The sequence below is a fragment of the Doryrhamphus excisus genome, chromosome 12 (assembly GCF_030265055.1).
Source record: "Doryrhamphus excisus isolate RoL2022-K1 chromosome 12, RoL_Dexc_1.0, whole genome shotgun sequence".
In the NCBI taxonomy this organism is placed as follows: Eukaryota; Metazoa; Chordata; class Actinopteri; order Syngnathiformes; family Syngnathidae; genus Doryrhamphus; species Doryrhamphus excisus.
Window position 1 is genome coordinate 4,559,333 of NC_080477.1, and position 24,827 is coordinate 4,584,159.

The 24,827-nt window shown below is 40.0% G+C and overlaps 1 protein-coding gene across 3 annotated transcripts; it reads left to right on the top strand.

The window, feature by feature from the left end:
- The first annotated feature begins 70 nt into the window (after positions 1-70).
- Positions 71-24,467, top strand: trpm5 (transient receptor potential cation channel, subfamily M, member 5). Of its 3 annotated transcripts, XM_058088983.1 has the most exons (26): positions 2,602-2,683; positions 3,819-3,883; positions 5,322-5,478; positions 5,552-5,732; positions 6,842-7,008; positions 7,117-7,294; positions 8,004-8,068; positions 8,432-8,617; positions 9,173-9,272; positions 9,453-9,571; positions 11,599-11,946; positions 12,115-12,258; positions 15,435-15,558; positions 15,701-15,846; positions 18,068-18,180; positions 18,267-18,368; positions 18,516-18,774; positions 20,681-20,799; positions 20,901-21,033; positions 21,204-21,378; positions 22,292-22,460; positions 22,571-22,749; positions 22,832-22,964; positions 23,503-23,575; positions 23,674-23,764; positions 23,847-24,467. In XM_058088983.1, the coding sequence occupies exons 1-26, from the start codon at positions 2,657-2,659 to the stop codon at positions 23,900-23,902; spliced, it is 3,609 nt and encodes a 1,202-aa protein (XP_057944966.1). In that variant the 5' UTR covers positions 2,602-2,656; the 3' UTR covers positions 23,903-24,467. The 3 variants fall into 3 exon arrangements, with proteins under 3 accessions (XP_057944967.1, XP_057944966.1, XP_057944968.1); XM_058088984.1 differs by lacking the exons at positions 2,602-2,683; positions 3,819-3,883 and adding an exon at positions 71-187; XM_058088985.1 differs by lacking the exon at positions 3,819-3,883 and having other exon boundaries at positions 2,603-2,683.
- Positions 24,468-24,827: the final 360 nt, after the last annotated feature.

Below are 24,827 nucleotides of genomic sequence, written 5' to 3' on the forward strand. Positions count from 1 at the left end.
TTTCCTGTGATTGGCTGGCGTGGCGACCAGTCCAGGGTGTGTCCCGCCTCCCGCCTGACGTCAGCGGGGAGGCTGATGAGTACTAGTATAGGAAATGGCGAATGGATATTTACGATGCAATAACAAAAGGACAAACTTTAAGGGTTGTTTCATGTCCTCTTCTCTTCCACCATCCATGGCTCAAAAGGTTTCATGCTACATATTTATAAAAAAAACACTCTTTTACAATTTGTAAATCAACCCATGTAGATATGCTAACAAGCATGTAAGGAAAATACATTTCAGCTTTGTTACAGGAGATAAAGTCTATTATTATTATGATCTTTTTCTCCTCTGCTGTAGTTTTTCCATTTATGTTGGTTTTGCTTCTCAATTTTACACATTATTCAGCTTTCAACTTTCTTTTCCACATTGTGACTATATTCCCATTGACTACTTTCATAATAATGAACACATTTTTAACTTCATTCTGTTTTGTTTCCAATATCACAACTTTAAAATGTCTTTGCTATTTCAAGCATATTTTATGCTTCAAAATTATATATATATATATATATATATATATATGTATATGTTCTCATTGTGTTATAACTTTATTATTATAATTCGTTATTTTTATTATAATGTTAGGATTTATTCATTTATATTATTGCTTTTTCCACCTTTTCTGTCCCATTAATGTAGTTAGAATGTTGTATTCTCGTGCTAAACGATGCCATAGTTTCAGATAATGAGGTTTGTGTATTTGGGAGTGAGGCCTGAAAGAAGTTTGGGATGGCTCAAAACGCTCGGTTTGAAAAGGCGTGGTAAAACTGCCCCTTTGTGACATCACAGAAGGGCTGACTTCCTTATATATAAACTTTCTGCCCTCCCCCAAGCGCTGCTTCGCTGTTTATTTGCTAGCAATGCCTCAAAAGGGAAAAGCCAAATTTCTTTACAATTGCTAAACCATCAGGCAGAAGTGGTTGGGGTTCCTGATTCCCTACCAGCCAAAGAAATATATTTTAATCTGTCAACGGCATTTCACACTGGACTGTTTTTGGAACTTAGGCCACTATGCAGCTGGACTAGCCGACAAACTTTCTGTAGCCCTACGCCTTTCCAATGTTACTTGGCCGTGTGGATGAGTCTGAAGATCAAGTCGTAAGTAACAGTTTATCAGTGTACAAACTGTGTTTATTTTGTGTAAGTCATGGAGCAAAAGTGCTTGTCTATGTAGCATTATAGCATAGAGGAAGGATGTCAGCGCTAGGAGTTGCTGGTCAGAGTCATGGAATGTTCCTGCTTTTAAAACACTCAAGACACTTTGTCTATTGTCTAAGCAAACGGATGTAAGGGTGATAACTATCACTATAATAATTGTATTTACATTTTATTCTAACATTAACTAGCACTATAATAATTGTATTTACATTTTACTCTAACAAAGGGGGGTTGCTAATCGCTCTACCCGAGTTTTTTACACACTGGTAATCTCACTAAAATGCTAAAGCTATTTACCATTGAAAGACGTCTTAAAGTAACCTCTTTTCTTGAGAAACTTTGGCCTATACAGTCTATACTTCCGGATCGATTTCGGAATCCAACACACATGGCTGTATGTTAAAAGCAGACATTTTAAAAATAAATCACCGTTTATCAACTAAATAGTTAGCGGCACAAACCAGAAGTGTTTCTATGCCCTCTTATAAATATATTGTGGCAGTCCATTAATTTTGTACCGCTTATCCTCATGAGGGTTGTGGCGTGCTGGAGCCTATCCCAGCTGTCTTCGGGCAGCTAGCCAATCACAGGGCACATATAGACAAACAACCATTCACACTCACATTCATACCTATGGACAATTTGGAGTCGCCAATTAACCTAGCATGTTTTTGGAATGTGGGAGGAAAAACCCACACATGCCCGGGGAGAACATGCAAACTCCACACAGAGATTCCCAAGGGTGGAATTGAACTTGGGTCTCCTAGCTGCGTGGCCTGCGTCCTAACCACTTGGTAAATAAAACATCTGATTATCACCTGTGCAAAGTCGAGTAACACTATAAAACTTTTAGAAGAAGCTGGAATTTGGAATCAATTAGTGTAAATTGACTTTCTATTTAATAAGGGTGACAAAATAACACATTTATTGCATATCCGTACACGCATGAGTAATGTTTGACACTAATAAACACATTTGGTATTAATTATGCATGTCCAAAAGTGATGTTTTTGGTGTTCGTCTCATAAACACACACTGTACAGTATATATGCTAGGACGCGGTGTCCTGAATGCAACTTGTGATCAGAATGCGTGACAAGCCATTTGAAAGCTCACAGCCAGTAAATACGCGATGCCACCTTCACATTTTTAATTGGCCAATAGGTTTATCAGAAAATCACCTGGGAAAAGTCTCGGAAACATGAGGCATGTCTGCTTCATGGGTAAAGTTAAGTTTATTTGATCTGATTTTCAAATATGGTAAAGAGTTTAGGCTGTGCATTAGTGGTGAATGTGATGTGATGAGCAGTGGCTCAGTAGTTTATGCAAATGATTGGCCTTGTTGGTATTGTTGTAGAGACTGTGATTGGTTAAACAGATTGATGCCACTTGTGAGGTACACTTGTCAGCCTTGTCAGGTCTTAGAGGTCCAAGAGGAGAGGATCGCTCAGTGATGCAGGACAAACGAGACAATGTTCTGGTGAGTAATCTAGAACGGCCTAGGACCTGCTGTTATTTCTGTCTCCTCGTCCAATTGTCAAGATTACTTGGGAGATATATGGAAATATGTATGCAGCACGGTGGAGGAGTGGTTAGCATGTTGGCCACAGAATCAGGAGATCGGGAAAACTGGGTTTGAATCTCATGTTCTCCCCGTGCATGCGTAGGTTTTTCCTCCAACATTCCAAAAACTTGCATGTTAGGTTAATTGCTGACACTAAATTGTGATTGTCTGCCCTTTGATTGGCTGGCGACCAGTCCAGTGTACCCAGCTGGGATAGGCTCCGGCATACCGCCGCAACTCGTAATAAGAGGCCTAGAAAATGGATGGAGGGAGTATTAAGTACTGTATATCATGTTCTGAATTGTTGAGTATGTTGTTTACTGTACTGTATTTAATGCATTATTTACATGGAAACCTCTTGCAGAAAAGGACCATTGGGATTATTTTGTTTGTGCATGTGCTTCTCACAGTTGGGCGCTGATTTCCCCATTGCATGCAAATCAGTTCATTTGCCTGCCTAATGGTCTTTATCCGACCAGACTATGACCAGATGACCAGACCAACCTGCAGTCAAATATCCGCTTCCACAACAGGCCTGCACTCGTACTTCACAACAAATGACGAAACCCAATTTCTCTCCCAGCTTTTATGTCAAGTGTGAGCTCATTCATACACGATTATGAATTCAAGGTCCTCAGATATGAGTGTTTTAATCAATTTCTATAAGTTTTCATGTAAATAACACTCAGACAAACTGATCATTTCACATCTTTTTCTATAAAATGAAACAAGCAGAGCTACTCCGACTCTCGCTATTCACTTGAAACAAGACATCACTTCATAAAATTACTTTGAAGAAGAGCAAACAAATCTTTGTGAATTGATCAGAAGGATTAGAGTCAGACGCTGTTGGCATCCAGTAGACAGTGACTTTTTGCATTTCCAGTTCAAACATAAGACAAGAGTCACTTTGCATAGGAAGCGAGGATGGAAATTCTGCCAACTTTGCATTACCACAAGTGTCTCTAAGAAGCTTTTATGATGTGAAAAGGGGCGGTGAGTCATTATTGCTATTGAGGGATATAATATTGGCATGTTTGCATGTTGGCAGGGGCTGCAATCACAGACACAATGCCTGCGATGTGGGAACGTACTGGACTGGTCAGAGGAGCACCGGTGTGTAATTGTGTGTGTGTGTGTGTGTGTGTGTTGGCTGTCCAAGCCAGTTTTTTGTTTTGTTTTTGTTTTCTGGCCGTCAATGACTCAATGAAGTTGCAAAAGACATTTTATTTTTTTGTAGACATTATTGAAACATTTTGAACATTTGGAAAATGATCCAGTGGGTATATCCAACAGTGGATATACTGTACATTTATTGATAAAGACTCATTTCGGACAAGATAATTAAATACATTGGATCCCTTGATATTCCCATTTTTTTCCCGCAATCCCTCATTTATTACAGTTAATTGGTTGCAGACCCAACCATGATAAGTGAATTTCCGTGAAGTAGAATGGAATACTTTTGTCATGAGAGCCCATCAAATAACACCCCAAAGGCACCTTTTACACTCCTATCACCCAATATAGCAGACATAATAAGTGGAAAATATGCCATTGAAGACATAAATAAGACACGCTGTGTGTTGCTACAGTAAACCTCGGATATATCGGATTCAATTGTTCCCACTGGTTTTGTCCTATATAAGCGAAATCCGTTATATGCGTATATCGGAAAATGTCCGTTTTACGCATATATCGGATTTATATCCGGTATATGCGTAAATCGGATTTTATCCATTATAAAAAGGCACTTCCTTGACTATGTTTCCAATGTAATGAATCGGAGCGCCACGATGCGGCCATCTGATATATGCGAGGAAAATTTAATGGAAATGCATTGGAACGGAACTGGAGATTTTGTCCGAAATAGGCGAAATCCATTATAAAAAATCCAATATATGCAATGAATTTTTATTGGAAATGCATTACAGAAAAATCGGTTCTTTTTTATCTGTCCGTTGTGAGCGAATTTCCGATATATCCAAGTCCAATATATCCAAGGTTTACTGTATTAATGTGTTCCCTGGAGGAGTTGAGTGCCGTGGGTTACGGTACATTAGCTCGTGGTTTAGATTATTGTGCCTGTTGTGGGATAATTCAAACCTGCAATAAAAGCCTGTTGTTTTGGCGATTGTGTGTCTCACCGAACATTACTGACACCTAGTGACTAATGTTGAATACCATGTATGATTCACAGTGTTTCTGTCATTTTTATACTTAATAATACTTAATTTTGGCATAAACCACATACAATGTTCTTCAATATGCATAATTAAAAAAAAATCTACCACAAAACAACATGATTTTTCTATTAATGTTTTCATAAAGCCATGATAATGTGAAACCGCAAAATTTGAACTGTAGAGTGGCGAGGGACGGTTGTATAGCTGTAGTAACACTGCTAGTATGCAACCCGCAAGGCATGCTGGAAAGCCCATGAGCACACTTCCCCAGGAAGTTAACCGGCATGCCTTTGCGGGTTATAAATACTACTATTGTTGTGCATGTATATTAGTGTGTGACAAATGTCTTGCATTGGCTTTCCTTTCAGCGTCTTCCAGGGCTGTTCATGCTGCTCCACAGTGGATGAAACCAAAGAGAACGTAACCACAGACTCGTCCAAGAGAATCAAGTCAAAGGAGAGTCAGTGGCTAACTGGAAGAGTGGGTGACATTGAATTCATTGGTGCCACCAAAACCAAAGGAAAGGTAGGCAAGATAAATATTGAAAACACATAGTAATAGTACCTGGAATGATAGTATCTGCATACTTTCATTCCAGTTTTTAAGGGTGCAGAGCAACACTGACCCAGCACACATCTTCCAGACGCTAACAGAGGAGTGGGGTCTTGCTGCTCCACACCTAGTAGTTGCACTAGTGGGAGGAGATGAATTGGCTCAGATGAAGCCTTGGCTTCGGGACACTCTCAGAAAAGGTCTTGTGAAAGCGGCACAGAGCACAGGTATGAACGAAGGAGCCTAAACTAGCTTTAACTTGTGTAGACACACGTTTTTCACAGCTAATCAGATTATAAAGGTATTTCATCAGTATACTCTTCACATTGACAATACAAGGATTAAAGGAAGACCTACATATAGTATATGGTGAGCTCCAGTACAAAATCAAGCTTTGTATTTGCGGGCGTATGGGTATGTATTGATGTATGGTTGTCCCTCGCCAAATCATGGTTTGAATTTTGCAGCTGAATAAATCATGCTGTTTCATGGTTGAATACAGCCTATTAGGAGTCAAAAAATATGTGGATTTAAGCAAATTGCACACACTTTTTTGCCCAAATGAATAACTTTCAAGCTTAAAAATTGCAAAATCAATACATAAATGAACTAAAGTACAAATATAAGCCACTGGCGACCTGTCTAGTGTGTACCCCTCCTCTCCCCCAAAGTCAGCTGGGATAGGCTCCAGCATACCCCCACGACACTAGTGAGAATAAGCAGCACAGAAAAAGAATGGATGGACAAATATAGGACATTAAGAAGACAATCCAAATTGTGAATGTAGTACTGTACACTGGTCACTAGAGGTCAATAATTGTTTGGTGAGACAAGCACCAGACTTCAAGCGCTATTGACTTCACTTTTATAATAATAATCATGATAATAAGGCACGCTGCTGTTATGGCCATTACCAACAACAAGCTAAAACACAATTATGAACCCTCATCGTCACTTCCTGTCTACCAGGAAATGTGCCATTAGGGGATCAAAATGGCCGTACTTCCTATTGTCAAAAATCCTATTGAAATCCTATTGAAATCCTATTGAAATCCTATTGAAATCCTATTGAAATCCTATTGAAATCCTATTGAAATCCTATTGAAATTTACTGATCACAGTTACTACAACCTCACTTTTTCCCAGTCATAGAATGTGAACAAACAAATTGACCCTGGCCCCCCAATCAGAGGAGGGAAATGTTATGTGGGCCTCACTGGAAAACATTCACATTAATGGACTAAGAAAAGAATCATTAGTTACAACCCTAGATGCCACACAAAGACAAATAAAGCTAATTTGGGCATGCAAATGTGGGTACATCCTTATTTTCCAGGGGCGTGGATTTTGACTAATGGTCTTCGATTTGGCATCACCAAGCACCTGGGCCAGGCTGTACGAGATCACTCTTTGGCTAGCACGTCTGCAAAAGTTCGTGTAGTGGCCATTGGCATCGCACCATGGAACATGATCCACAACAGAGAGGCTTTACTCAGTGACAAGGTGTCCGTCAACTCTACAATAAAACTCTTCTCATTTCAAGCCGAGAGCAATGTCTACAATGACTAACATGCTGTGTTGTGCCATCTGTATTGTATTGCTCTCCTTAAGTTGTGTGAGCCAGCAGTGTACAAGCCACAGGACTTACCCCATGGGTCGGTTTATTCCCTGGACAACAACCACTCTCACTTTGTACTGGTGGAGGAGGATCCAAGCAGGCCTGGAGCTACCAGCGAAATGAGAGTGAAGCTGCTCAAACACATCTCTCTTCAGCGCACAGGCTATGGAGGTAAAGCTGGAGGTGGGGGGTGGGTGGGGAGGACGCTTATCCGGGTATCAGCTCCCAGCTCAGCTCTCTCTTCACCACGATGGTCCTATACAGCAACACCATGTTCCATCCAAGACCCTGAGTGAAGGGCCAGGTACCAAATGCACTGCCTGCCAAATTAGGTTGTAGTGTGGAATATTAGAAAAGTGATGTTACTCAAACAGGGACCATCATCAGAACCAGTATGGTTCCGGTATGAGAAAAACACACCAGTTTACTCTTTTACGATATGGCCTTATCTCCAATGTAGTGGCAGCTTGCCATTATACTGCTGTGTTCGAGGTGCTTCATTGATCATTTAAACCCAATATTATTCACCACTGGCTCTATTTTCTGTTATAGCCAATTACTGTGGGAGTTTCCTGTGTATGAGGTTGATCACATTAATCTTCTGCGGTTCTGAGCCACCACGGGGAATTTGTGCATCACAAGGTTTGCAGTCAGCTGTAATACCTGCAGCTGAGTGCAACTACTCCTTGCTACTTTTTTTAACATGTTGGCTGCTACTGCAATAAGAGCCTGGAATCGACTGCTCATATGAGATATTGAAGATATCCAATAGCCGATAGCCAATATCAATCATCATCTAGCTCGAAGTAGGTGTGTCAGTGTTGCCAGGTCTTGCAAGAGAAACGTCATCATTTCAATGTGCATATATGCTGTTTTGAAGGTACCGGAAGTTTTGAGATCCCTGTCCTATGTCTGCTGGTCCATGGAGAACCTCGGATCCTGAAGGTTGCCTTAGTTAATTCACATTTCTGAAACGTAACTCTGAACAATGATTGCTGGCCACTTTAGTGTGCCCATTCTGTCTCTGAACCGTGGCTAAGTAGCTGAGAATTAGGTTTTGGTTCTGCCCCTCATGAAGCTAGACTGAGAAACACATTATTTGTTTCTCTTCTTGCAGCATAATCTCTTTGGCCAGAAAATGCCACCAAGTTATTTGCATAAATACAGACGTCAATGAGAAGATTATGTAGAATAAAGCCAGCAATGTTCTCTGTAATTGTCTGTATAGGTTTTTAGCCAATTTAGCCCTTTTGTTTTTTTAATGAAGAGTTTGTAAGTTTGACACCAGCAATCTGTCCTTTTCTGCAGCGTATGTGTAAAGGCATTGGCAATTCAACGCCGTGGCTGATTTTAGCAGGCTCAGGAGGTGTGGCTGACATCCTTGTCACACTCATCAACAAGGGCTGCTGGGATACAGACAGTGTTCACGGGCTGCTGCTGGACACCTTTCCGAATGCCTACCACAGCACGGACATCAGAAACTGGGTCAAGCTGGTGAGGGTGATGTGTACAGCATGGAGGCGGGCATACAGTCATGCATGTCACAAGGCTTGATCAGTGCCAACTAAATAGGGCACACCGGGAAAGGGAGCAGCTAAAATGGGATTCCTTCTATCAAAATTTCTATGTGATGGCCTAATTATGGGAAGATAAACAGATCCTATTTTGGAGGAAGGGGTGTGAAAACAGATGACAAATATCCCTTCTTCGGAGGTACTATCAGAGCTGTAGCAGAGGTTGTGTAAATGGTGAATTGCAAACTGGTGGGATAGAAGTGTGAATGTTTTCCCGACACTTGCTTCTTCCGCCCTTTTGTGTTGAGAGCAATATCGCTGTCTGACAAGTATTTAAGAAGTCACACCAGACACTGGCATTGACATTGTCATGCATCTAATTGTGCAATTCTGGGATCACAGCAATCAAACCACAGACAGTTGAGGTGATATGCTGCCAACTAACGGTGTTCGCTCCACTGTTGATATTCTGCAGGATCCCATGTAGGTAAATAAAAATATATTCTATAATACAGTACTGTGTGTCATCCACCAGATCCAAAAGATACTGGACCATGGGCATCTCCTCACTGTCCATGACCCTGAACAAGAAAGCTCTGAATTGGACACAGTCATCCTCAAAGCTCTTGTCAAAGGTAGAGCAATTCTTTTGTTAAATACTCTCCAGAAACATGACATTTTGGACAGCTGCACTATGACTTGACACTTCAATGGATATAGAAGCTTGAAATGTGAGCCATTTGCAGGTTATGACACAGTTGACATTTTGCGCTTGTGTGTGTGCGTGTGTGTGTGTCTGTGTGTGTGTGTGTCAGCTTGTAAGAGCCAAAGTCAGGAAGCCCAAGACTTTCTTGACGAATTGAAGCTGGCTGTAGCCTGGAACCGTGTGGACATTGCCAAGAGTGACATCTTCAATGGGGATGTTGAGTGGAAGGTGAGACGTACGTGGTTATTCATTCTGCCCAATTGAACCTGTCTTGTATTTGATATCAGTATGCATAGACTATTTGGGTCAAGGCAATAATGACAATGAATCAGCCACGGCAGTATGGTAGTCTGATCAACAATACGTCCACCCTGTGGTCTTGAAACAGCTCCTTTCTCCTGCAAAAGTCAGTTTGGTGTCAGGTATCTTACGCTGTAAGTAATCTTACTACCAGGCACAACATGCCATAACGTCACCATGTTCTTGCTCCCCTTGAAAGCAACCCCAAATGACGCACATTCTGTTCTGCCTTTAAAGCAATTACAGTTTAAATACACACAATAGTTACCTTTCTGTTACATTTCAAATGAAATGTTTCCTGCTCATACCTGTTGTGGAGACCAGGGATGGACAAAATGTTCTTGTAATTTCTGTTAGTAAATATATATATATATATATATATACAAATATTTGATCGCAATTAATTGCATTTTGTCCATAGTTGCATTTTGCAGTTTGTCCATAGTTTGTCCAACTCCGAATTAATCGCATTTAATCGCACAGAAAAATACGCTGATCGATATCAGCCAATATCAAAAGGATGGTACTATGGCGCTTCAAAAGGCCAATCAGCTCCGCCCCCGCTGGAGCATTCGGAACAAGCATGTCTGCCGTATGCGGGACGTCTTTTGAGAGTGATATAAGTTCTATACCCTACAATACGTACCTCTTGAAACGGGCGTTGTACGCACCGATATCACATTGTCTCTCCTCCCCCGGCATACAAGAGGTTCATTCAGGTTTTCAATTAATAATGTGAAAAGTGGCTGGATAATAAATGTGAGTTGTGAATACCAGCATTTTGTTATGGCTTTGTTTGGCTTGGAATAAGCTATGAAAGTAAATGTGACAAAAATGAGGAGTAGCTCTGCTTATATATATATATATATATATATATATATATATATATATATATATATATATATATATATATATATATATATATATATATATATATATATATATTACACACACACACATATATATATATCGGACAAAGTTGCTAATGATGATTAATTATTCATTCATTTTCTACCGTTTATCCTCACGAGGGTCGTGGGGGTGCTGGAGCCTATCACAGCTGTCTTCGGGTGAGAGACAAACAACCATTCACACTCACATTCATACCTATGGACAATTTAGTTAAGCTAGCAATGTGGGAGGAAACTGGAGGTTTCTCAGCTCTCCTAGCTGTGAGTCGATATATATATATATGTGTGTGTATATATGTATATATATATATATGTATATATATATATATATATATATATATATGTATATATATATATATATATATATATATATATATATATATATATTAAACTAATTAATCATGATTAATCACCATTAGCAACTATGTCTGAAATATGCCCATTGTTACTGTATTTAATGAATGGAGAGACAAATGAAGATATATATTTAGATGCATTAAGAGCTCCAAATGAACTGAATATGGCAATCAAGCTAGAATACACCACACTAGTCTCTTAAGCAGTTGGGATAGGCTCCAGCATGCCCGCGACCCTCGTGAGGATAAGCGGTATAGAAAATGGATGGATGGATAGTCTCTTTAGTAGTAGTACAACATTTGAATCACACTTTAAATCACGTTATTGTGAGCAATGAGGGATTGTGTTCACAGACATCACATCGGAGAAAGTGGACAAGTGAACAACATTAGAAACCTTCAGCATATCAATATGTGGAAAGAAATTATGGAACGGATTGAGGAAAGACCTCCACCAATGCACTATTGCCGGTGACAGTTTCAATGTTAAAGGTTTCAAAAAAAGAATTTGCAAATGTCCAGCAGGCAGGATGAAAATGTTTAAGAGAGTGTAGTTTGCCTGTGTATGTCGACCCACACTGGGAAACTGGGAAACTCTTTTGCCTTGAAGTCACACCTCAAAGATGGGAATTAGGCAAATGAAACCAGTATCACTGCAACATGAGTCACCCAATCATGGTGTCTGCAGGCATGCAACCTCCAAGAAGTGATGATGGATGCACTGATCAATGACAAACCGGACTTTGTACGTCTTTTTGTCGACAACGGTGTTAACCTGGGAGAGTTCCTCACCTACGGACGTCTACAAGAGCTTTACTGGTCGGTGTCGGAGAAGAGTCTCCTCCATAACTTGCTCCTTAAAAAATATGAGGAGAAACAACGTCTGCTTGGCACTGCAAGGACACCAGGGCCTCCTGGGCACTACCCTACTGAGCAAGGGGAGCGAAAACCACGTTTCACACTTTATGAGGTCGCCAAAGTGCTCAAGGACTTTCTCCATGACTCCTGCAAAGGTTTTTACCAAAAGATTTCCACAGTGAGTAACACACTACAATACCACCGCTTACGGATTCAGTAAATCCATCCCTGAAAGGCAAACCTCTCAATAGTATTTTGACACAAGATTTAAGTAAATTAAGAATTGAACAAAATGTTTCTCTGTTATGTTATATCCTCGAGACCCTGGATTATTTTTGTGTGACAGGAAAAGCAAGCAAAGGGTCGACTGTTCCACAGCCAGAAGAATCTGGCTGAACTGGAAGAGCGATGCCAACATCCTTGGAGAGATCTTTTCCTCTGGGCCGTCCTTCAGAACCGACAGCAGATGGCTAACTACTTTTGGGCCATGGTCAGTCTTGTCCATTTATTTCCATCACAATATTGTGGCTCATTCAGCAGCATACATTTGTCTGGCAGCAATATGCTAATTTCACGGATAAAGTGTTCTAGTCGTGACCTGGTGGTTAGCATGTTGGCCGCACAAAACATAAAACATGCATGATAAGTTAATTGGACACTCTAATTTGTCCATATGTGTGAGGGTGCGACCTGCCGTGGCCCTAATGAGAACACGCAGTCTAGAAAATGGATGGATGGATGGATGAATGGATGGATGGATGGATGGATGGATGGAAGTGTTCTGGCACGTGTAGTGTATTTGATGGGGGTCACTGGTGCGTGTCACAACCTGACACAATAAAAGTAGACACCGGAAGAAACCTGCATTTTTATCAAGAGCTGAGATGAACTCCAGAGCGTTCATCTGTAAGAACGAGGCTTGATGCTGCTAATGAGAAACAGGGGTAAAGCTTTTACGAATAGTTTCAGTGACATCAATCAATTCCATCTACTTTGTAAGCTTTGAGTCTGTTACTGGCCTTCCCTGGACCGAGCACACCAATTACTGCAATCCCTCAAGTAGTCACCCTGGTGCGCTCTTTCGCTGCATGTTTTTAAATTAGCAGGAGGTATGGTAATTTCATTCAAAGGGTGCATCAAGCCCTTACCACTAATGCTTGTATCAGCCACACACTGGCTGAAGTTTGACTGTTTGAAGTATCTCTCATGTTGTAAGCCTCACTATATAGTAATTATCTTTGTTTCATGCAAATACTGTATCTCCTATTGTACATGCATAATGTGGACCGAAGACTCATATATCATACTGATTATGCATCCATACATAAAATGTAATACGCTGAAAAATGTAATGGACACTGTACAATTTAATTCAAACTTCCATTCAGGCAATAAGATTATTACTGATAATAATATACAGGGGTACCTTGGTTGTCTTTATTAATTCATCCCAAAAGGTCAGACGAACGATACAAATGTTTCCCATATGAAATAATGTAAATCCAATGAATCTGTTCCCAACACCCAAAAATATTAAGAAAAATACATTTTTATGAAGAATAATTGTAGTTTTACATGCAGAAAACAATGCAAATGAACAAATTCATTAAAGACTCTTTGTGGCAGATAGGGACAAGGGGAGGGGACGCCATCTTTGTACCTTCGTATGAGTTCTTTCCTGAATTCAATTCGATTCAATTCGAGTTGTTCACCTTCTTTATCAAATCGGAGGCACTTGCAGCTTTCTTTGGCCCCATGGCAGGTTATTAACAGTCATACTCAATTAAAAATGTGAGTCTATCATGTAGGGAGCTTCCTATCAACACTGATACGGTGCAGGACACACAGACTAGTTTGTTAGGTGCGATATTGTGCCATCAGAGCAAATATTTAGGCAAACATTTTCATTGAAAACCAAATTGTACGAAAACTGGGGACATTCAAAAACTGAATGTATGTTCAAAATGCAATCAAAATGATTCAAGCACATTGTAAAGTACAGTAATCCCATGTGTTTCATGATTAATTCATTCCAGATACGTGAATTTCCACAAGTAGCATTACTTATTTATAAATGGAATATTTTCCTTTCCTTATAAAATTTATCATGTGTTAATTGTACAACCTTTGAACTACCAATTTAGTCTACATTGCCTTTTAACACATTTTGTAGCAGTAGATTAAAAAATGCAGCTTTTAGACTATTTCTCTTTTGGTCATGACAGAATATAATATACACACCTCAGTGTGTTCCTGTTGAGGATGCTCTAATACGGAAATGACAGCACCAATTCTATTGTCAACTAAAGGTCAGGTTGCACCTGTGAGATACTTCATTCCATTCCAGCGTTCATGCATCTTTCTAAGACAAACATCCCAAGATGCTCTTGGTTTATCTCCTCTGAGCCCAGTGGCATTTTCTTGATCCTGCTAATCACCAGAAAATTGAGAGGAGCGTGTAAAAACAGAAACTTTATTAGGGAGGTAAATGAAATTTCCAATAATGTCTAAATGAACAACAGAATGGGCTCATTTAAGTTTCATTCGCTATATTAAGGTTTATTTTTAGCTCACTTGTTACTCTTTTTTATCATTAATGCAGGACAGATAAGGAATCAATAACACTTTACAAATACTTTAATTTATGCTGTTCTTTTCTATTCGGGACCTTGCACTGCCACCTCACTGCTATTCCAGGTCCTAACAACAGTTAGGACTATATGAGCAATATAGTCTTGTCATTATTGTGTTGTTCAGTAGCATGCAATACATCCTTCCTAGAAAATAGAAAATACACATCTGTCCGTGCAGTCATATACAATGTCAGACACATCACGCATCGCAAATGACATGTTCAAGGACCACGGAAAAAACTGTCCGCAACACCCAAAGATGACACTCTCAAAATTAAAAACACACTCAGAACAATGAACAACTTCATACTGTTACCTTTGTTCTGCACTGTACTACTGTCTGGGACTGTTCACATGAGGCGTTCGAGTGCATTACGTAAATCTGTGTGTTCGGCGCTAATGTAGTCAAGCCTTTTTTCTTCACGTACCCCCATGGCAATCTGTGTACCCCGCTTTGGAAACCTAGGCTATAAGCCATTAAGACCACCAACTTCTGAATTCTACATTGGTCGATAGGTGTCAGTAATTGTTCAATGAGACCACCACCAAAGCAGCAGACGTGAACAACCGGCTTATATTGAAGATTATGTATTAGATTATGTGTTATTGTGCCTGAGATTCAAATGATCTCAGGCACAATAACACAAAAATAATCATAACAATACCACATTGCCATTCACGTTTTCATTCCTCATTCCTCAGCCTATCCCGGCTGACTTGGTGCGAGAGGCTGGATAGCCAGGCCAGGCAATCATAGCACTTCCATATTTCAGCAAGAATAGAATGTTTCCAGGAATGTACCAGGAATAAATTCATAAAGTCCCGGATGAAGAATCATGGCATTATGTGCAACAATTCAAATGTAAAGAAGTCGACACCAGGTGGCCTGTAGACCTCAGGCCACGCAACCATATTTCTCTAACTCCCAGTTAACAGATAGATATGAACATGTGGAGTCAAGTCAAATGAATGGTGATGTATGATAAGATTGTAAACTTGATACCCTGGATTCATGTTTCTTTTATCCCTACAGGGCCCAGAGGCGGTGGCAGCGGCGCTGGCGGGGTGTAAAATTCTAAAGGAGATGGCACGACTTGAATCTGAGGCCGAGTCTGCACGTAGCATGAAGGAGGCCAAGTATGAGCAGTTTGCCCTTGGTGAGTACGTCATCAGTGCTATAAAGGATGGAATCAGAAGGGGAAAAAAGGTGAACCTATGCAAAAGATGCAGATGCATTCATTTTACTGTCCTCAAAATAATAAAGTGGATATTGTTCAAGTGCAGCTTGTATGATGACAGATGTCTTTGGAGAGTGCTACTCCAACAGTGAGGACAGGGCGTATGCATTATTAGTAAGGAGAACGCAGTGCTGGAGCAAATCTACAGTCCTCAACCTGGCAACTGAAGCTGATGCCAAGTCCTTTTTTGCACATGATGGAGTGCAGGTAAAAAATACTCACATGAGGGGTTTTTTCTCTTGTAACTGTATTTGAATTACATGCATTACTTATTATCATACAACTCCGGTGTAGCTTGGTTGATCAATTTCTTTTTGTTATTATTGTTGCCTGCATGTAATATTCAAATGACATTTAACCTTGTCTGGCAAAGTCATTGAGAATAAATTAGTGTTTGCTGTCAGAAGGACGTTTTTATATATTTTACTGTGATCCATCAAAATGGGTAACTGACAGCATTAATCTAGTTAATATTTTATGTTTGGACATAATATTGATACAAAATGTCAGTGGGTTGCATTTTGCATTTAATGCATTTTGCTGCATTAGCACAGCTATGAAGAAGGTAGTGGTCCACACACCATGTGGTATTATTTGATTAATGGGCAAAATTACCATATTAACTAGGTTAAAATACTTTCATGGGCACTGCAAGCAGACTGCAAGGCAGACATTTTGAAGGCCTACTCTAGCCTGCCCTCTTGTGGGGTAACCTACTCATGGCTGATTTAAACCCAATTTTGGATGGGAAATTATCACACAAAAAATGAAATTTGCCAATGATTAAAAATTGGAAAGAGGTCAACCTCGGTTTACAAATTAATAAATCATGATTAATCTACTAATCTACTATGTCTGAAATATGCACATGTTAGCAGAAAGATAAGTGAGATGGCCCAATTAAATTCATTTTTAATTACTCAATTAATTGCTTCCAGAAGTGACCCATTAAGTGATTTCTTATTTATAGATTTATTATGTTCATAGTTAGAGCACAGAAAACGTGTAATATTATTACACGTTTAATATATTTGGTCGTCCAGACATGAACCTTTACACTCATATTACAGTAAACCTCGGATATATCGGATTCAATTGTTCCCACTGGTTTTGTTCGATATAAGCGAAATCCGTTATATGCGTATACTGGAAAATGTCCTTGGCAATCCCCCAACGTTTTTTGAAGCGGTCAACCCAGCCAGTTGTGATCTTTGGATCCTCGTGGCCAAATTCCTTTCCAAATATTCAGCTTTCTGGCGAAGCATCTCGGAGTCAATGCGGATTTCCGGTAAACCAGCATTTTGCCGGAACCAAAGAATCAGTGCATCGTCCACATCGTCATATGAGACCTTTCTAATCCGTTTGGCATCTCCCGCTTTTCGTGCAGCTTTTTCTAGATCTTCAATGTTACTCTTTATATCGGCCATCCGATATATGCGAGGGAAATTTAATGGAAATGCATTGGAACGGGACTGGAGATTTTGTCCGAAATAGTCGAAATCCGTTATAAAAAATCCGATATATGCAATGAATTTTTATTGGAAATGCATTACAGAAAAATCGTTTTTTTTATCTGTCCGTTGTGAGTGAATTTCCGATATATCCGAGTCCGATATATCCAAGGTTTACTGTACTATAGTAGACATAATAAGAGTAAATAGTCCGCTTATCCTCACTAGGGTCACGAGAATGCTGGAGCCTATCCCAGCTGTCTTCGGGCGAGAGGCGGGGTACACCCTGGACTGGTCACCAGCCAATCACAGGGCACATATAGACAAACAACCATTCACACTCACATTCATACCTATGGACAGTTTGGAGTCGCCAATTAACCTAGCATGTTTTTGGAATGTGGGAGAAAAGCAGAGTACCCGGAGAGAACGCATGCACAGGGAGAACATGCAAACTCCACAGAGAGATGCCCAAGGGGGGAAACGAATCCCTGTCTTTTAGCAGTGTGGCCTGCGTGCTAGCCACTCTTAATAAAGTATTTTTAGACATAAATAAGAGTCATACGCCTGTGTGTTGCTAAATGTGTTGCCTAGGGGAGTGAGTGGCAGACAGGAAGTGATGTCAGGGTTACAGCCGCAAAATAGTGTTTTTATGAGGAATTTTTATTAGGGGTTATTCTGCCTGTTGTCAGATAACCCAAACTTTCAATAAAACCCTGCTGTTCCAGCGATCAACTTCAATTGTATGTCTCACTGAATATTACAGTAATATTACTGACACCTCGTGACTACATTTTATTCTCAGCGTCTTTGAATGCACCTTATATTTGTATTTTAGTTCATGTAGTTTTTGCTTGAAAATGCTTGATTTAGGCAAATAAAAATGTACTGCATGTGGTTTTACACCAAAAAATAACAATTAATTGCTTAATTACATATTTTTAAATTAGTTTTACTTACTTTCTCAAATGCTTCAGGCTCTCCTCACAAAGATTTGGTGGGGAGCTATGACAACAGACACAGCCATCTCCAAACTTGTCGTGTCTTTCTTCTGTCCACCTTTAATCTGGACTCATCTTATAAAGTTCTGGTGAGACCCTTTAGATTTTTTGTCTTTTTTGCATTTTTGTCTGTTGAATGCTGGATGATTTTTTTGATGTTGTGTGTGTTCTTCAGTGATGAGGAGCTAGATCATCGTAACAATGAAGAACAGTTTATGGAGGTGGACAGTTTGGACACGGAGAAGGTTCTACTGTTAACAGATGAAGATGACCCTCTGTGAGTTTGCAACAATACTCAAATGAACCCAGAGTACTGTCACATTGATTAAGACTTCTCGTTAAATACGCTACAACACCACTCGGTATGGTTCAATGCACCACTGCAAACTACAACCACAAAAAAAATGAATCTATTTTTCCCAAGGGACTCTCCACCAGGAGGCCCGGCAGATCAGAGCTGTGCAGCAGTGTGGTGGCGTTTCTTACTTCGCCGCTGGCGTCGTTTCTGGAGTGCTCCTGTCACCGTGTTCCTCGGTAATGTCATCATGTACTTCGCCTTTTTGTTCCTCTTCACCTACGTGCTCCTGCTGGACTTTCGCCCACCACCTCCTCTCGGCCCTGGAGCCCCAGAGATAATGCTCTACTTCTGGGTTTTCACCTTGGTGCTGGAAGAACTTCGACAGGTGACTTTAGTTCACACACACACACACACACACACACACACACACACACATATATATATATATATATATATATATATATATATATATATATATATATATATATATATATGTGTGTGTGTTTTTAAGATTCTTTAATACACAACAAAATGAATTTGAAGCATACCGCATGGAAATTGGAACTCAATTTGAAGTCATCCTCTTTCTCTATCACAGTGTCACACTAATTAAATCTTTTCCAGAGCTGAAGTTCTAAATTAGGTTCAGTCTCAGTAAAATATATTTATATTTTTAAAATATATGTTGTTTGTGGAATACTTTCAGCAACCCATCACATTTTAGCAACACGTGCATCCAATCATCCATCCATTTTCTATACCACTTATCCTCACGGGAGTCGCGGGCATGCTGGAGCCCATCCCAGCTGTCTTCGGGCGAGAGGCGGGGTACACCCTGGACTGGTCGCCAGTCACTCACCGAGCACATATAGACAAACAACCATTCACACTCGTTTGCAATTAACCTAACATGCATGTTTTTGGAAACCGGAGTACCCGGAGAAAACCTGTGCATGGAGGGAACAGAGATGCCATTTTAGCAACCATTATTTATTATTTGTTCTATTACTTACATCTTCAATGAACATTGCCACTGACATTAAACTGATATATCGCTTTTTTATCACAGTTAATTGGATCCAGACCCAACCGTAGTGGAAGTGGTATTCCTTATTTATAAATGTAATAATATCATAGTTAAAGTATATACAACCTGTTTACAGCTTTCTAAATATGTTTTTAAGTATTAATTAATTAATTAATTAATTAATACATTATTAGAGCCCATAATAAGACATAATAAGACAAAATATGAACTCACATATGTTAGCATGGCTGCAAGGGGGCCGAGTGGTTAGCATCTCTGTGTGGAGTTTGCATGTACTCCGGTTTCCTCCCACATTCCAAAAACATGCTAGGTTAATTGGTGACTCCAAATTGTCCATAGGTATGAATGTGAGTGTGAATGTTTTTTTGTCTATATGTGCCCTGTGATTGGCTGGCAGGGTGTACCCCGCCTCTCCCCCGAGGACAGCTGGGATAGGCTCCAGGACCCCCCGTGAATGAATGAATATGTTAGCATTGGGAGAGTTTTCTTCTTTTACTTCCTGTTCTGTGGCTATCGTCATCAACCACCAATCATCAATGTAACATTAGCGACACCTATTGACCAGTACAAAATAGTACATATCATCAGCATCCTCTGAATGCCATGAGAGCACGCACACGCCGCTCAAATATATACTATGAGATGTCGTAGTATACTATAGGCACAGTACTTCATGATAATGAAGTGACACTTTTTGTCGGCTTTATTAGTAAAACACCCCAAGTGTATAGTGTATATGAAAGCTAGGACTTTTTCACTTTAGAATGTGTTATATAAGTTGAAGAATTAGAGTCTGGCATCCCTATCCAAGAATACAACGAGAAGGTCAGGTTAGAAAATCACAATGTATTTATGGTACTCTGTAAAATACTGTACTTGTCCCCCGTATGTCTTTATTTTTGTATAACAAATGACTATTACCACTGCAAGTTCAGTTCAGTCTATAGTCAGCAGGTGGCGCACTATTGTTGCATAGCACCTAGGATCACTGGGCACTCAAACCCCTCCACGATTCATTGTAATCCTGCTCATTGTGTTCATCCTTCTATGGTAAAAGCATTTCCATGAAAAACTTCATGGCAACAACGTTAATGGTGGCCTTGAAGATTCTCCATTGTATAAAATTCTATTTACATGACAAAACGAGTAACAATAAGTACCGACTTCTATATCTTATATGGTATCATTCAATATTTTATCCAATTTAAATAACAAAAAACAAAACAAATGTGTCATATTGCAGAGCTTCTTCTCAGATGAAGAGATGAACATCTTGAAGAAGTTCAAGCTCTACGTGGAGGACAACTGGAACAAGTGTGACATGGTTGCGATCTCACTCTTTGTCGTTGGTGTTTCCTGCAGGTAAATAAACGTACACACAGACGTACACTGTTGACTAAAATCCCCTGCAGTGTCTTTGCGGCTTGAATGAAAAACATACATTTTGCTTGTCTGGATGGCAGAATGATTGAGGGAACCTACGAGGCAGGAAGGACAGTTCTGGCTATAGACTTCATGGTGTTCACACTGCGGCTGATACACATCTTTGCCATTCATAAGCAACTTGGGCCAAAGATCATCATCGTGGAGAGAATGGTGTCCAAATCTCAAATCTAGTAACAATGAAACTGTATACTACATTTACACTCACCAGGAAGTAATTGATATGCTGAAACTGTCTATTTTTCACCCACGGCTCATTACAACTATTGGATCTCATTGCGTTTTGCTGTAACTAATGATTTGGCTTTGCTCTTCCTTTCCAGATGAAGGATGTCTTCTTTTTCCTCTTTTTCCTGAGTGTGTGGCTTATCGCATATGGGGTGGCCACACAGGCGCTTCTGCATCCAAATGACCCGCGGATTGACTGGGTGTTTCGCAGAGCCTTGTATCGACCCTACCTGCACATTTTTGGCCAGATTCCCCTGGAGGAAATAGACGGTGAATAGTTTTAAGCACTAAGAGTTTTACGAGATCTAGAGTCATGGGATCTTGCAAGATTAGAATGGAACGAGATTTCAATTTGCAAATAGCACACAATATCGACTTGGAGAGTCGTTGGAGAGTTTTCTGGTATTTTGGGACTTAAAAGTGAAAGCAGACATTGTTGTGTATTTTGTGTTCTCACTGAGCAGTGGAGGGTGCTACTGAGTTGCCTGCCCAGCCTGAACGCAGTCATAGGCCGTGAGTGCACAGTCGCCATCCGGGGCTCTACGCGTGTGGGCGACGCCCTGTTTTACTGGCATCTAGAATGGAAATGTTTCTTAATCTTTGATAAATTACGACTCATTCAGACTCCGTCACTTACCTGTCCATGTGTAAATTAAATTAAACAAGTAGTCCTCACTGCAAGATAAAAGGTGGTAGGCTCTTGGCAAGATAGAATATTAAAATTAGTTAATTTTGATGGCCAATTATTTGTAATTCTAAACATAATTAAGGTGTTTTTACTCACTTTTTTCCACGAAGTTGTGCTTTTTTCCTACACCATCTGTTACATCATATGCAAATGATATGCAAATTAGCCGATTACATAATCTCATGACTTCTAGTGAAAGATGACGGAAAATATTGCATTATTATGATATACTATTTATTTATTACCATTATATATTATCATAAAAGCGATGTATTTGGTCTCAAAAAATGGAGATAACAGTATCGTTTAGCATCAATTGGTGGGACAATAATCCCAATCTTGTGTATGGTCTTGTCTTGTGAGTTCGGTGTCTCGTAGCACCCCTATTTAGCACCCATGTCACATCTAAGGTGTTATTGTATTCATTTATGCAGCAGGCGCTGCCCTAAATTCAGTCATCTGCAATAAAGCCCATTTGTTTGTGTGATAATGCAGCTGCACGGATGCCTGAAATGAACTGCACCAATGACTCAGAGGAGATTATCATGGGCCGACAGCCACCATGTCCTAATGTTTATGCCAACTGGCTGGTGATCCTGCTTCTGGTCATCTTCCTTCTCGTCACCAATGTCCTGCTGCTCAACCTGCTCATTGCCATGTTTAGGTTAGAAGTTCACAAGCTGCAAGATTTATGTATTTATGGAAATCTGCTCAATTGCAGGCATGTTTAATGCTTCTAAAATATGCTGTCTATTTTTGTTTTGCGGCGTGTAGCTACACATTCCAAGTTGTACAAGGCAACACTGATATTTTCTGGAAGTTCCAGAGATATAACCTGATTGTGGAGTACCACAGTCGTCCAGCACTGGCTCCACCATTCATTATCATCAGCCACCTCTCTCAGCTCCTCCTCAGCCTTGTTAAGCAACCCGAGTCCAAGCAGGAGCATCTTGGTGAGATGATTGATAATAACACTCAACCTATCAATATTCATCCCTATGTGGACATGTTGGATTTTCTTGTATGTTACACTAGAACGGGAGCTGCCGGCTGGATTGGACCAGCGGCTGATAACATGGGAGACCGTACAGAAAGAAAACTACCTGGCAAAGCTTGAGCGCCAACATTGGGACAGCAGCGAGGAGCGACTCAAGAGCACATCCTCAAAGTAGTTTTTCCTTCTGTTGTCATTGTCACTTTAATTACATAACTCGTGTAATCGCTTTCCTGTAAGGCAGGTGTGGAGAAACTTTTTCCACCAAGGGCTGCATACTCCATACAAAGGTTGTGGGGTGCAACATTCATTCATTTTCTACCACTTATCCTCACTTAGCCTGTACTGGTCGCCAGCCAATCACAGGGCACATATAGACAAACAACCATTCACGCTCACATTCATACCTATGGACAATTTGGAGTCGTCAATTAACCTAGCACGTTTTTGGAAAGTGGGAGGAAACCGGAGTACCCGGAGAAAACCCACACACCCACAACTCCACGCAGAGATGCCTGAGGGGGGAATCAGGTCATATTGAGTATTTTAGAAAATGTCAACTTTTGATAATCTCACAGCAAAACGTGAAAACTGACCTGTATTGCTTGATGGTATATCATGCAACACAATATTGTTTCATTAAAAGCTATGTGAATGCTAAATTAAGTTATAATGAACCATGTGTATTATTTGATGTTTATTTACTGTTCAGGGTTCAAAGCTTGCTGAGGATCATCGGTGGGGTGAAGGACCAGGAGAAACGACTGGCATCCATGGAGGCTCAAGTATGCCCAAAGGATCCTTTTTTAAAAATGTGTATCTCATATAGACGACTGTAAGAGAGTACTGTAATACCATACATACTGTGGATTTGTATCTGTAGGTCAGATACTGCGGTGAGGTGTTGTCCTGGATGGCAGAATGCTTTGCTCTCAGCACACTGAAATGTGGGAAAGAGGCTCCAACTGCTCCAAGTAAGTGGTTAATGGTAAATGGCTAATATCAGCATACTCTAATGTTACCTAATGGGCCACAAAATGGTCGTGTTTTTGGCAGGCTGGAAGGCAAGCAATGATGCCCATCAAAATCCACCCAAGAAAAAAGACAAATAAGCAAATGTTGTTACACTGACCATTAGTACATAGCTGTCATTTTAAAATAAGGGAAAATAGTTAAACGGGAGGGCGACAGCAAAGAGGAGCAAAAACTGAATTAGTATGCATGGTATGAATTAGCAAGGAGGGAAAATTCTGATTGATCATACTATTTTTAGACATTCTTAAGAATAATACAGGCAATTGAAAATGATGTTTGTTTTGAAGTTTTTCAGTTTTTTTCAGTACAGAAGATTTGAGATTGTAACATTTTATGTCATAGATGACAACGCTAGTTTTGTGGGGGAAAAAATTAATAAATTGTATAAAAACTTTGATGCCAGCTTGGTTTTGTTAGGAAAAAGACTAAATATGCCAAATATTTAACTCCAGCCTATGTACTCTGATCATATTTTAAATGAGAATAATACATGGACGTAACTTGTTTTGGTTTAGCCTAGTCGGAAGCTTTGCATGCCACACTGATCAGTCATCTTTATTTAATTTCAGCAGTTACAAGAGCAACTTTTCACATTTCAATGATCAGTCTTTTTGAACCTTTCATTGTAAAAAACAAAAAAAACATACCAATTGAAATAATTATCATAGTTGACAGTTATTGAAGACATAAAATTTTAGAATTAACCCATTTTATTTTTAAACAAAACAACCCTGTAGCATGACCTTCCATTGGCTAGCAACCAGTCCAGGGTGTACCCTGCCTCTCACCGAAAGACAGCTGGGATAGGCTCCAGCACCCCCGTGACCTTTGTGAGGATAAGCGGCAGCAAATGAATGAATTAATGAACAGTATAGCATTTCAGTCAGCAAAAACAAGTCATAATTAGTAGGCAAAATAAACCAGAGACCATACTAACATGATTGTCACTCCACTCCAAAGCTTGTGTTCAGAAGTCGGCTTGTGCTGATAATGAAAAAAGGT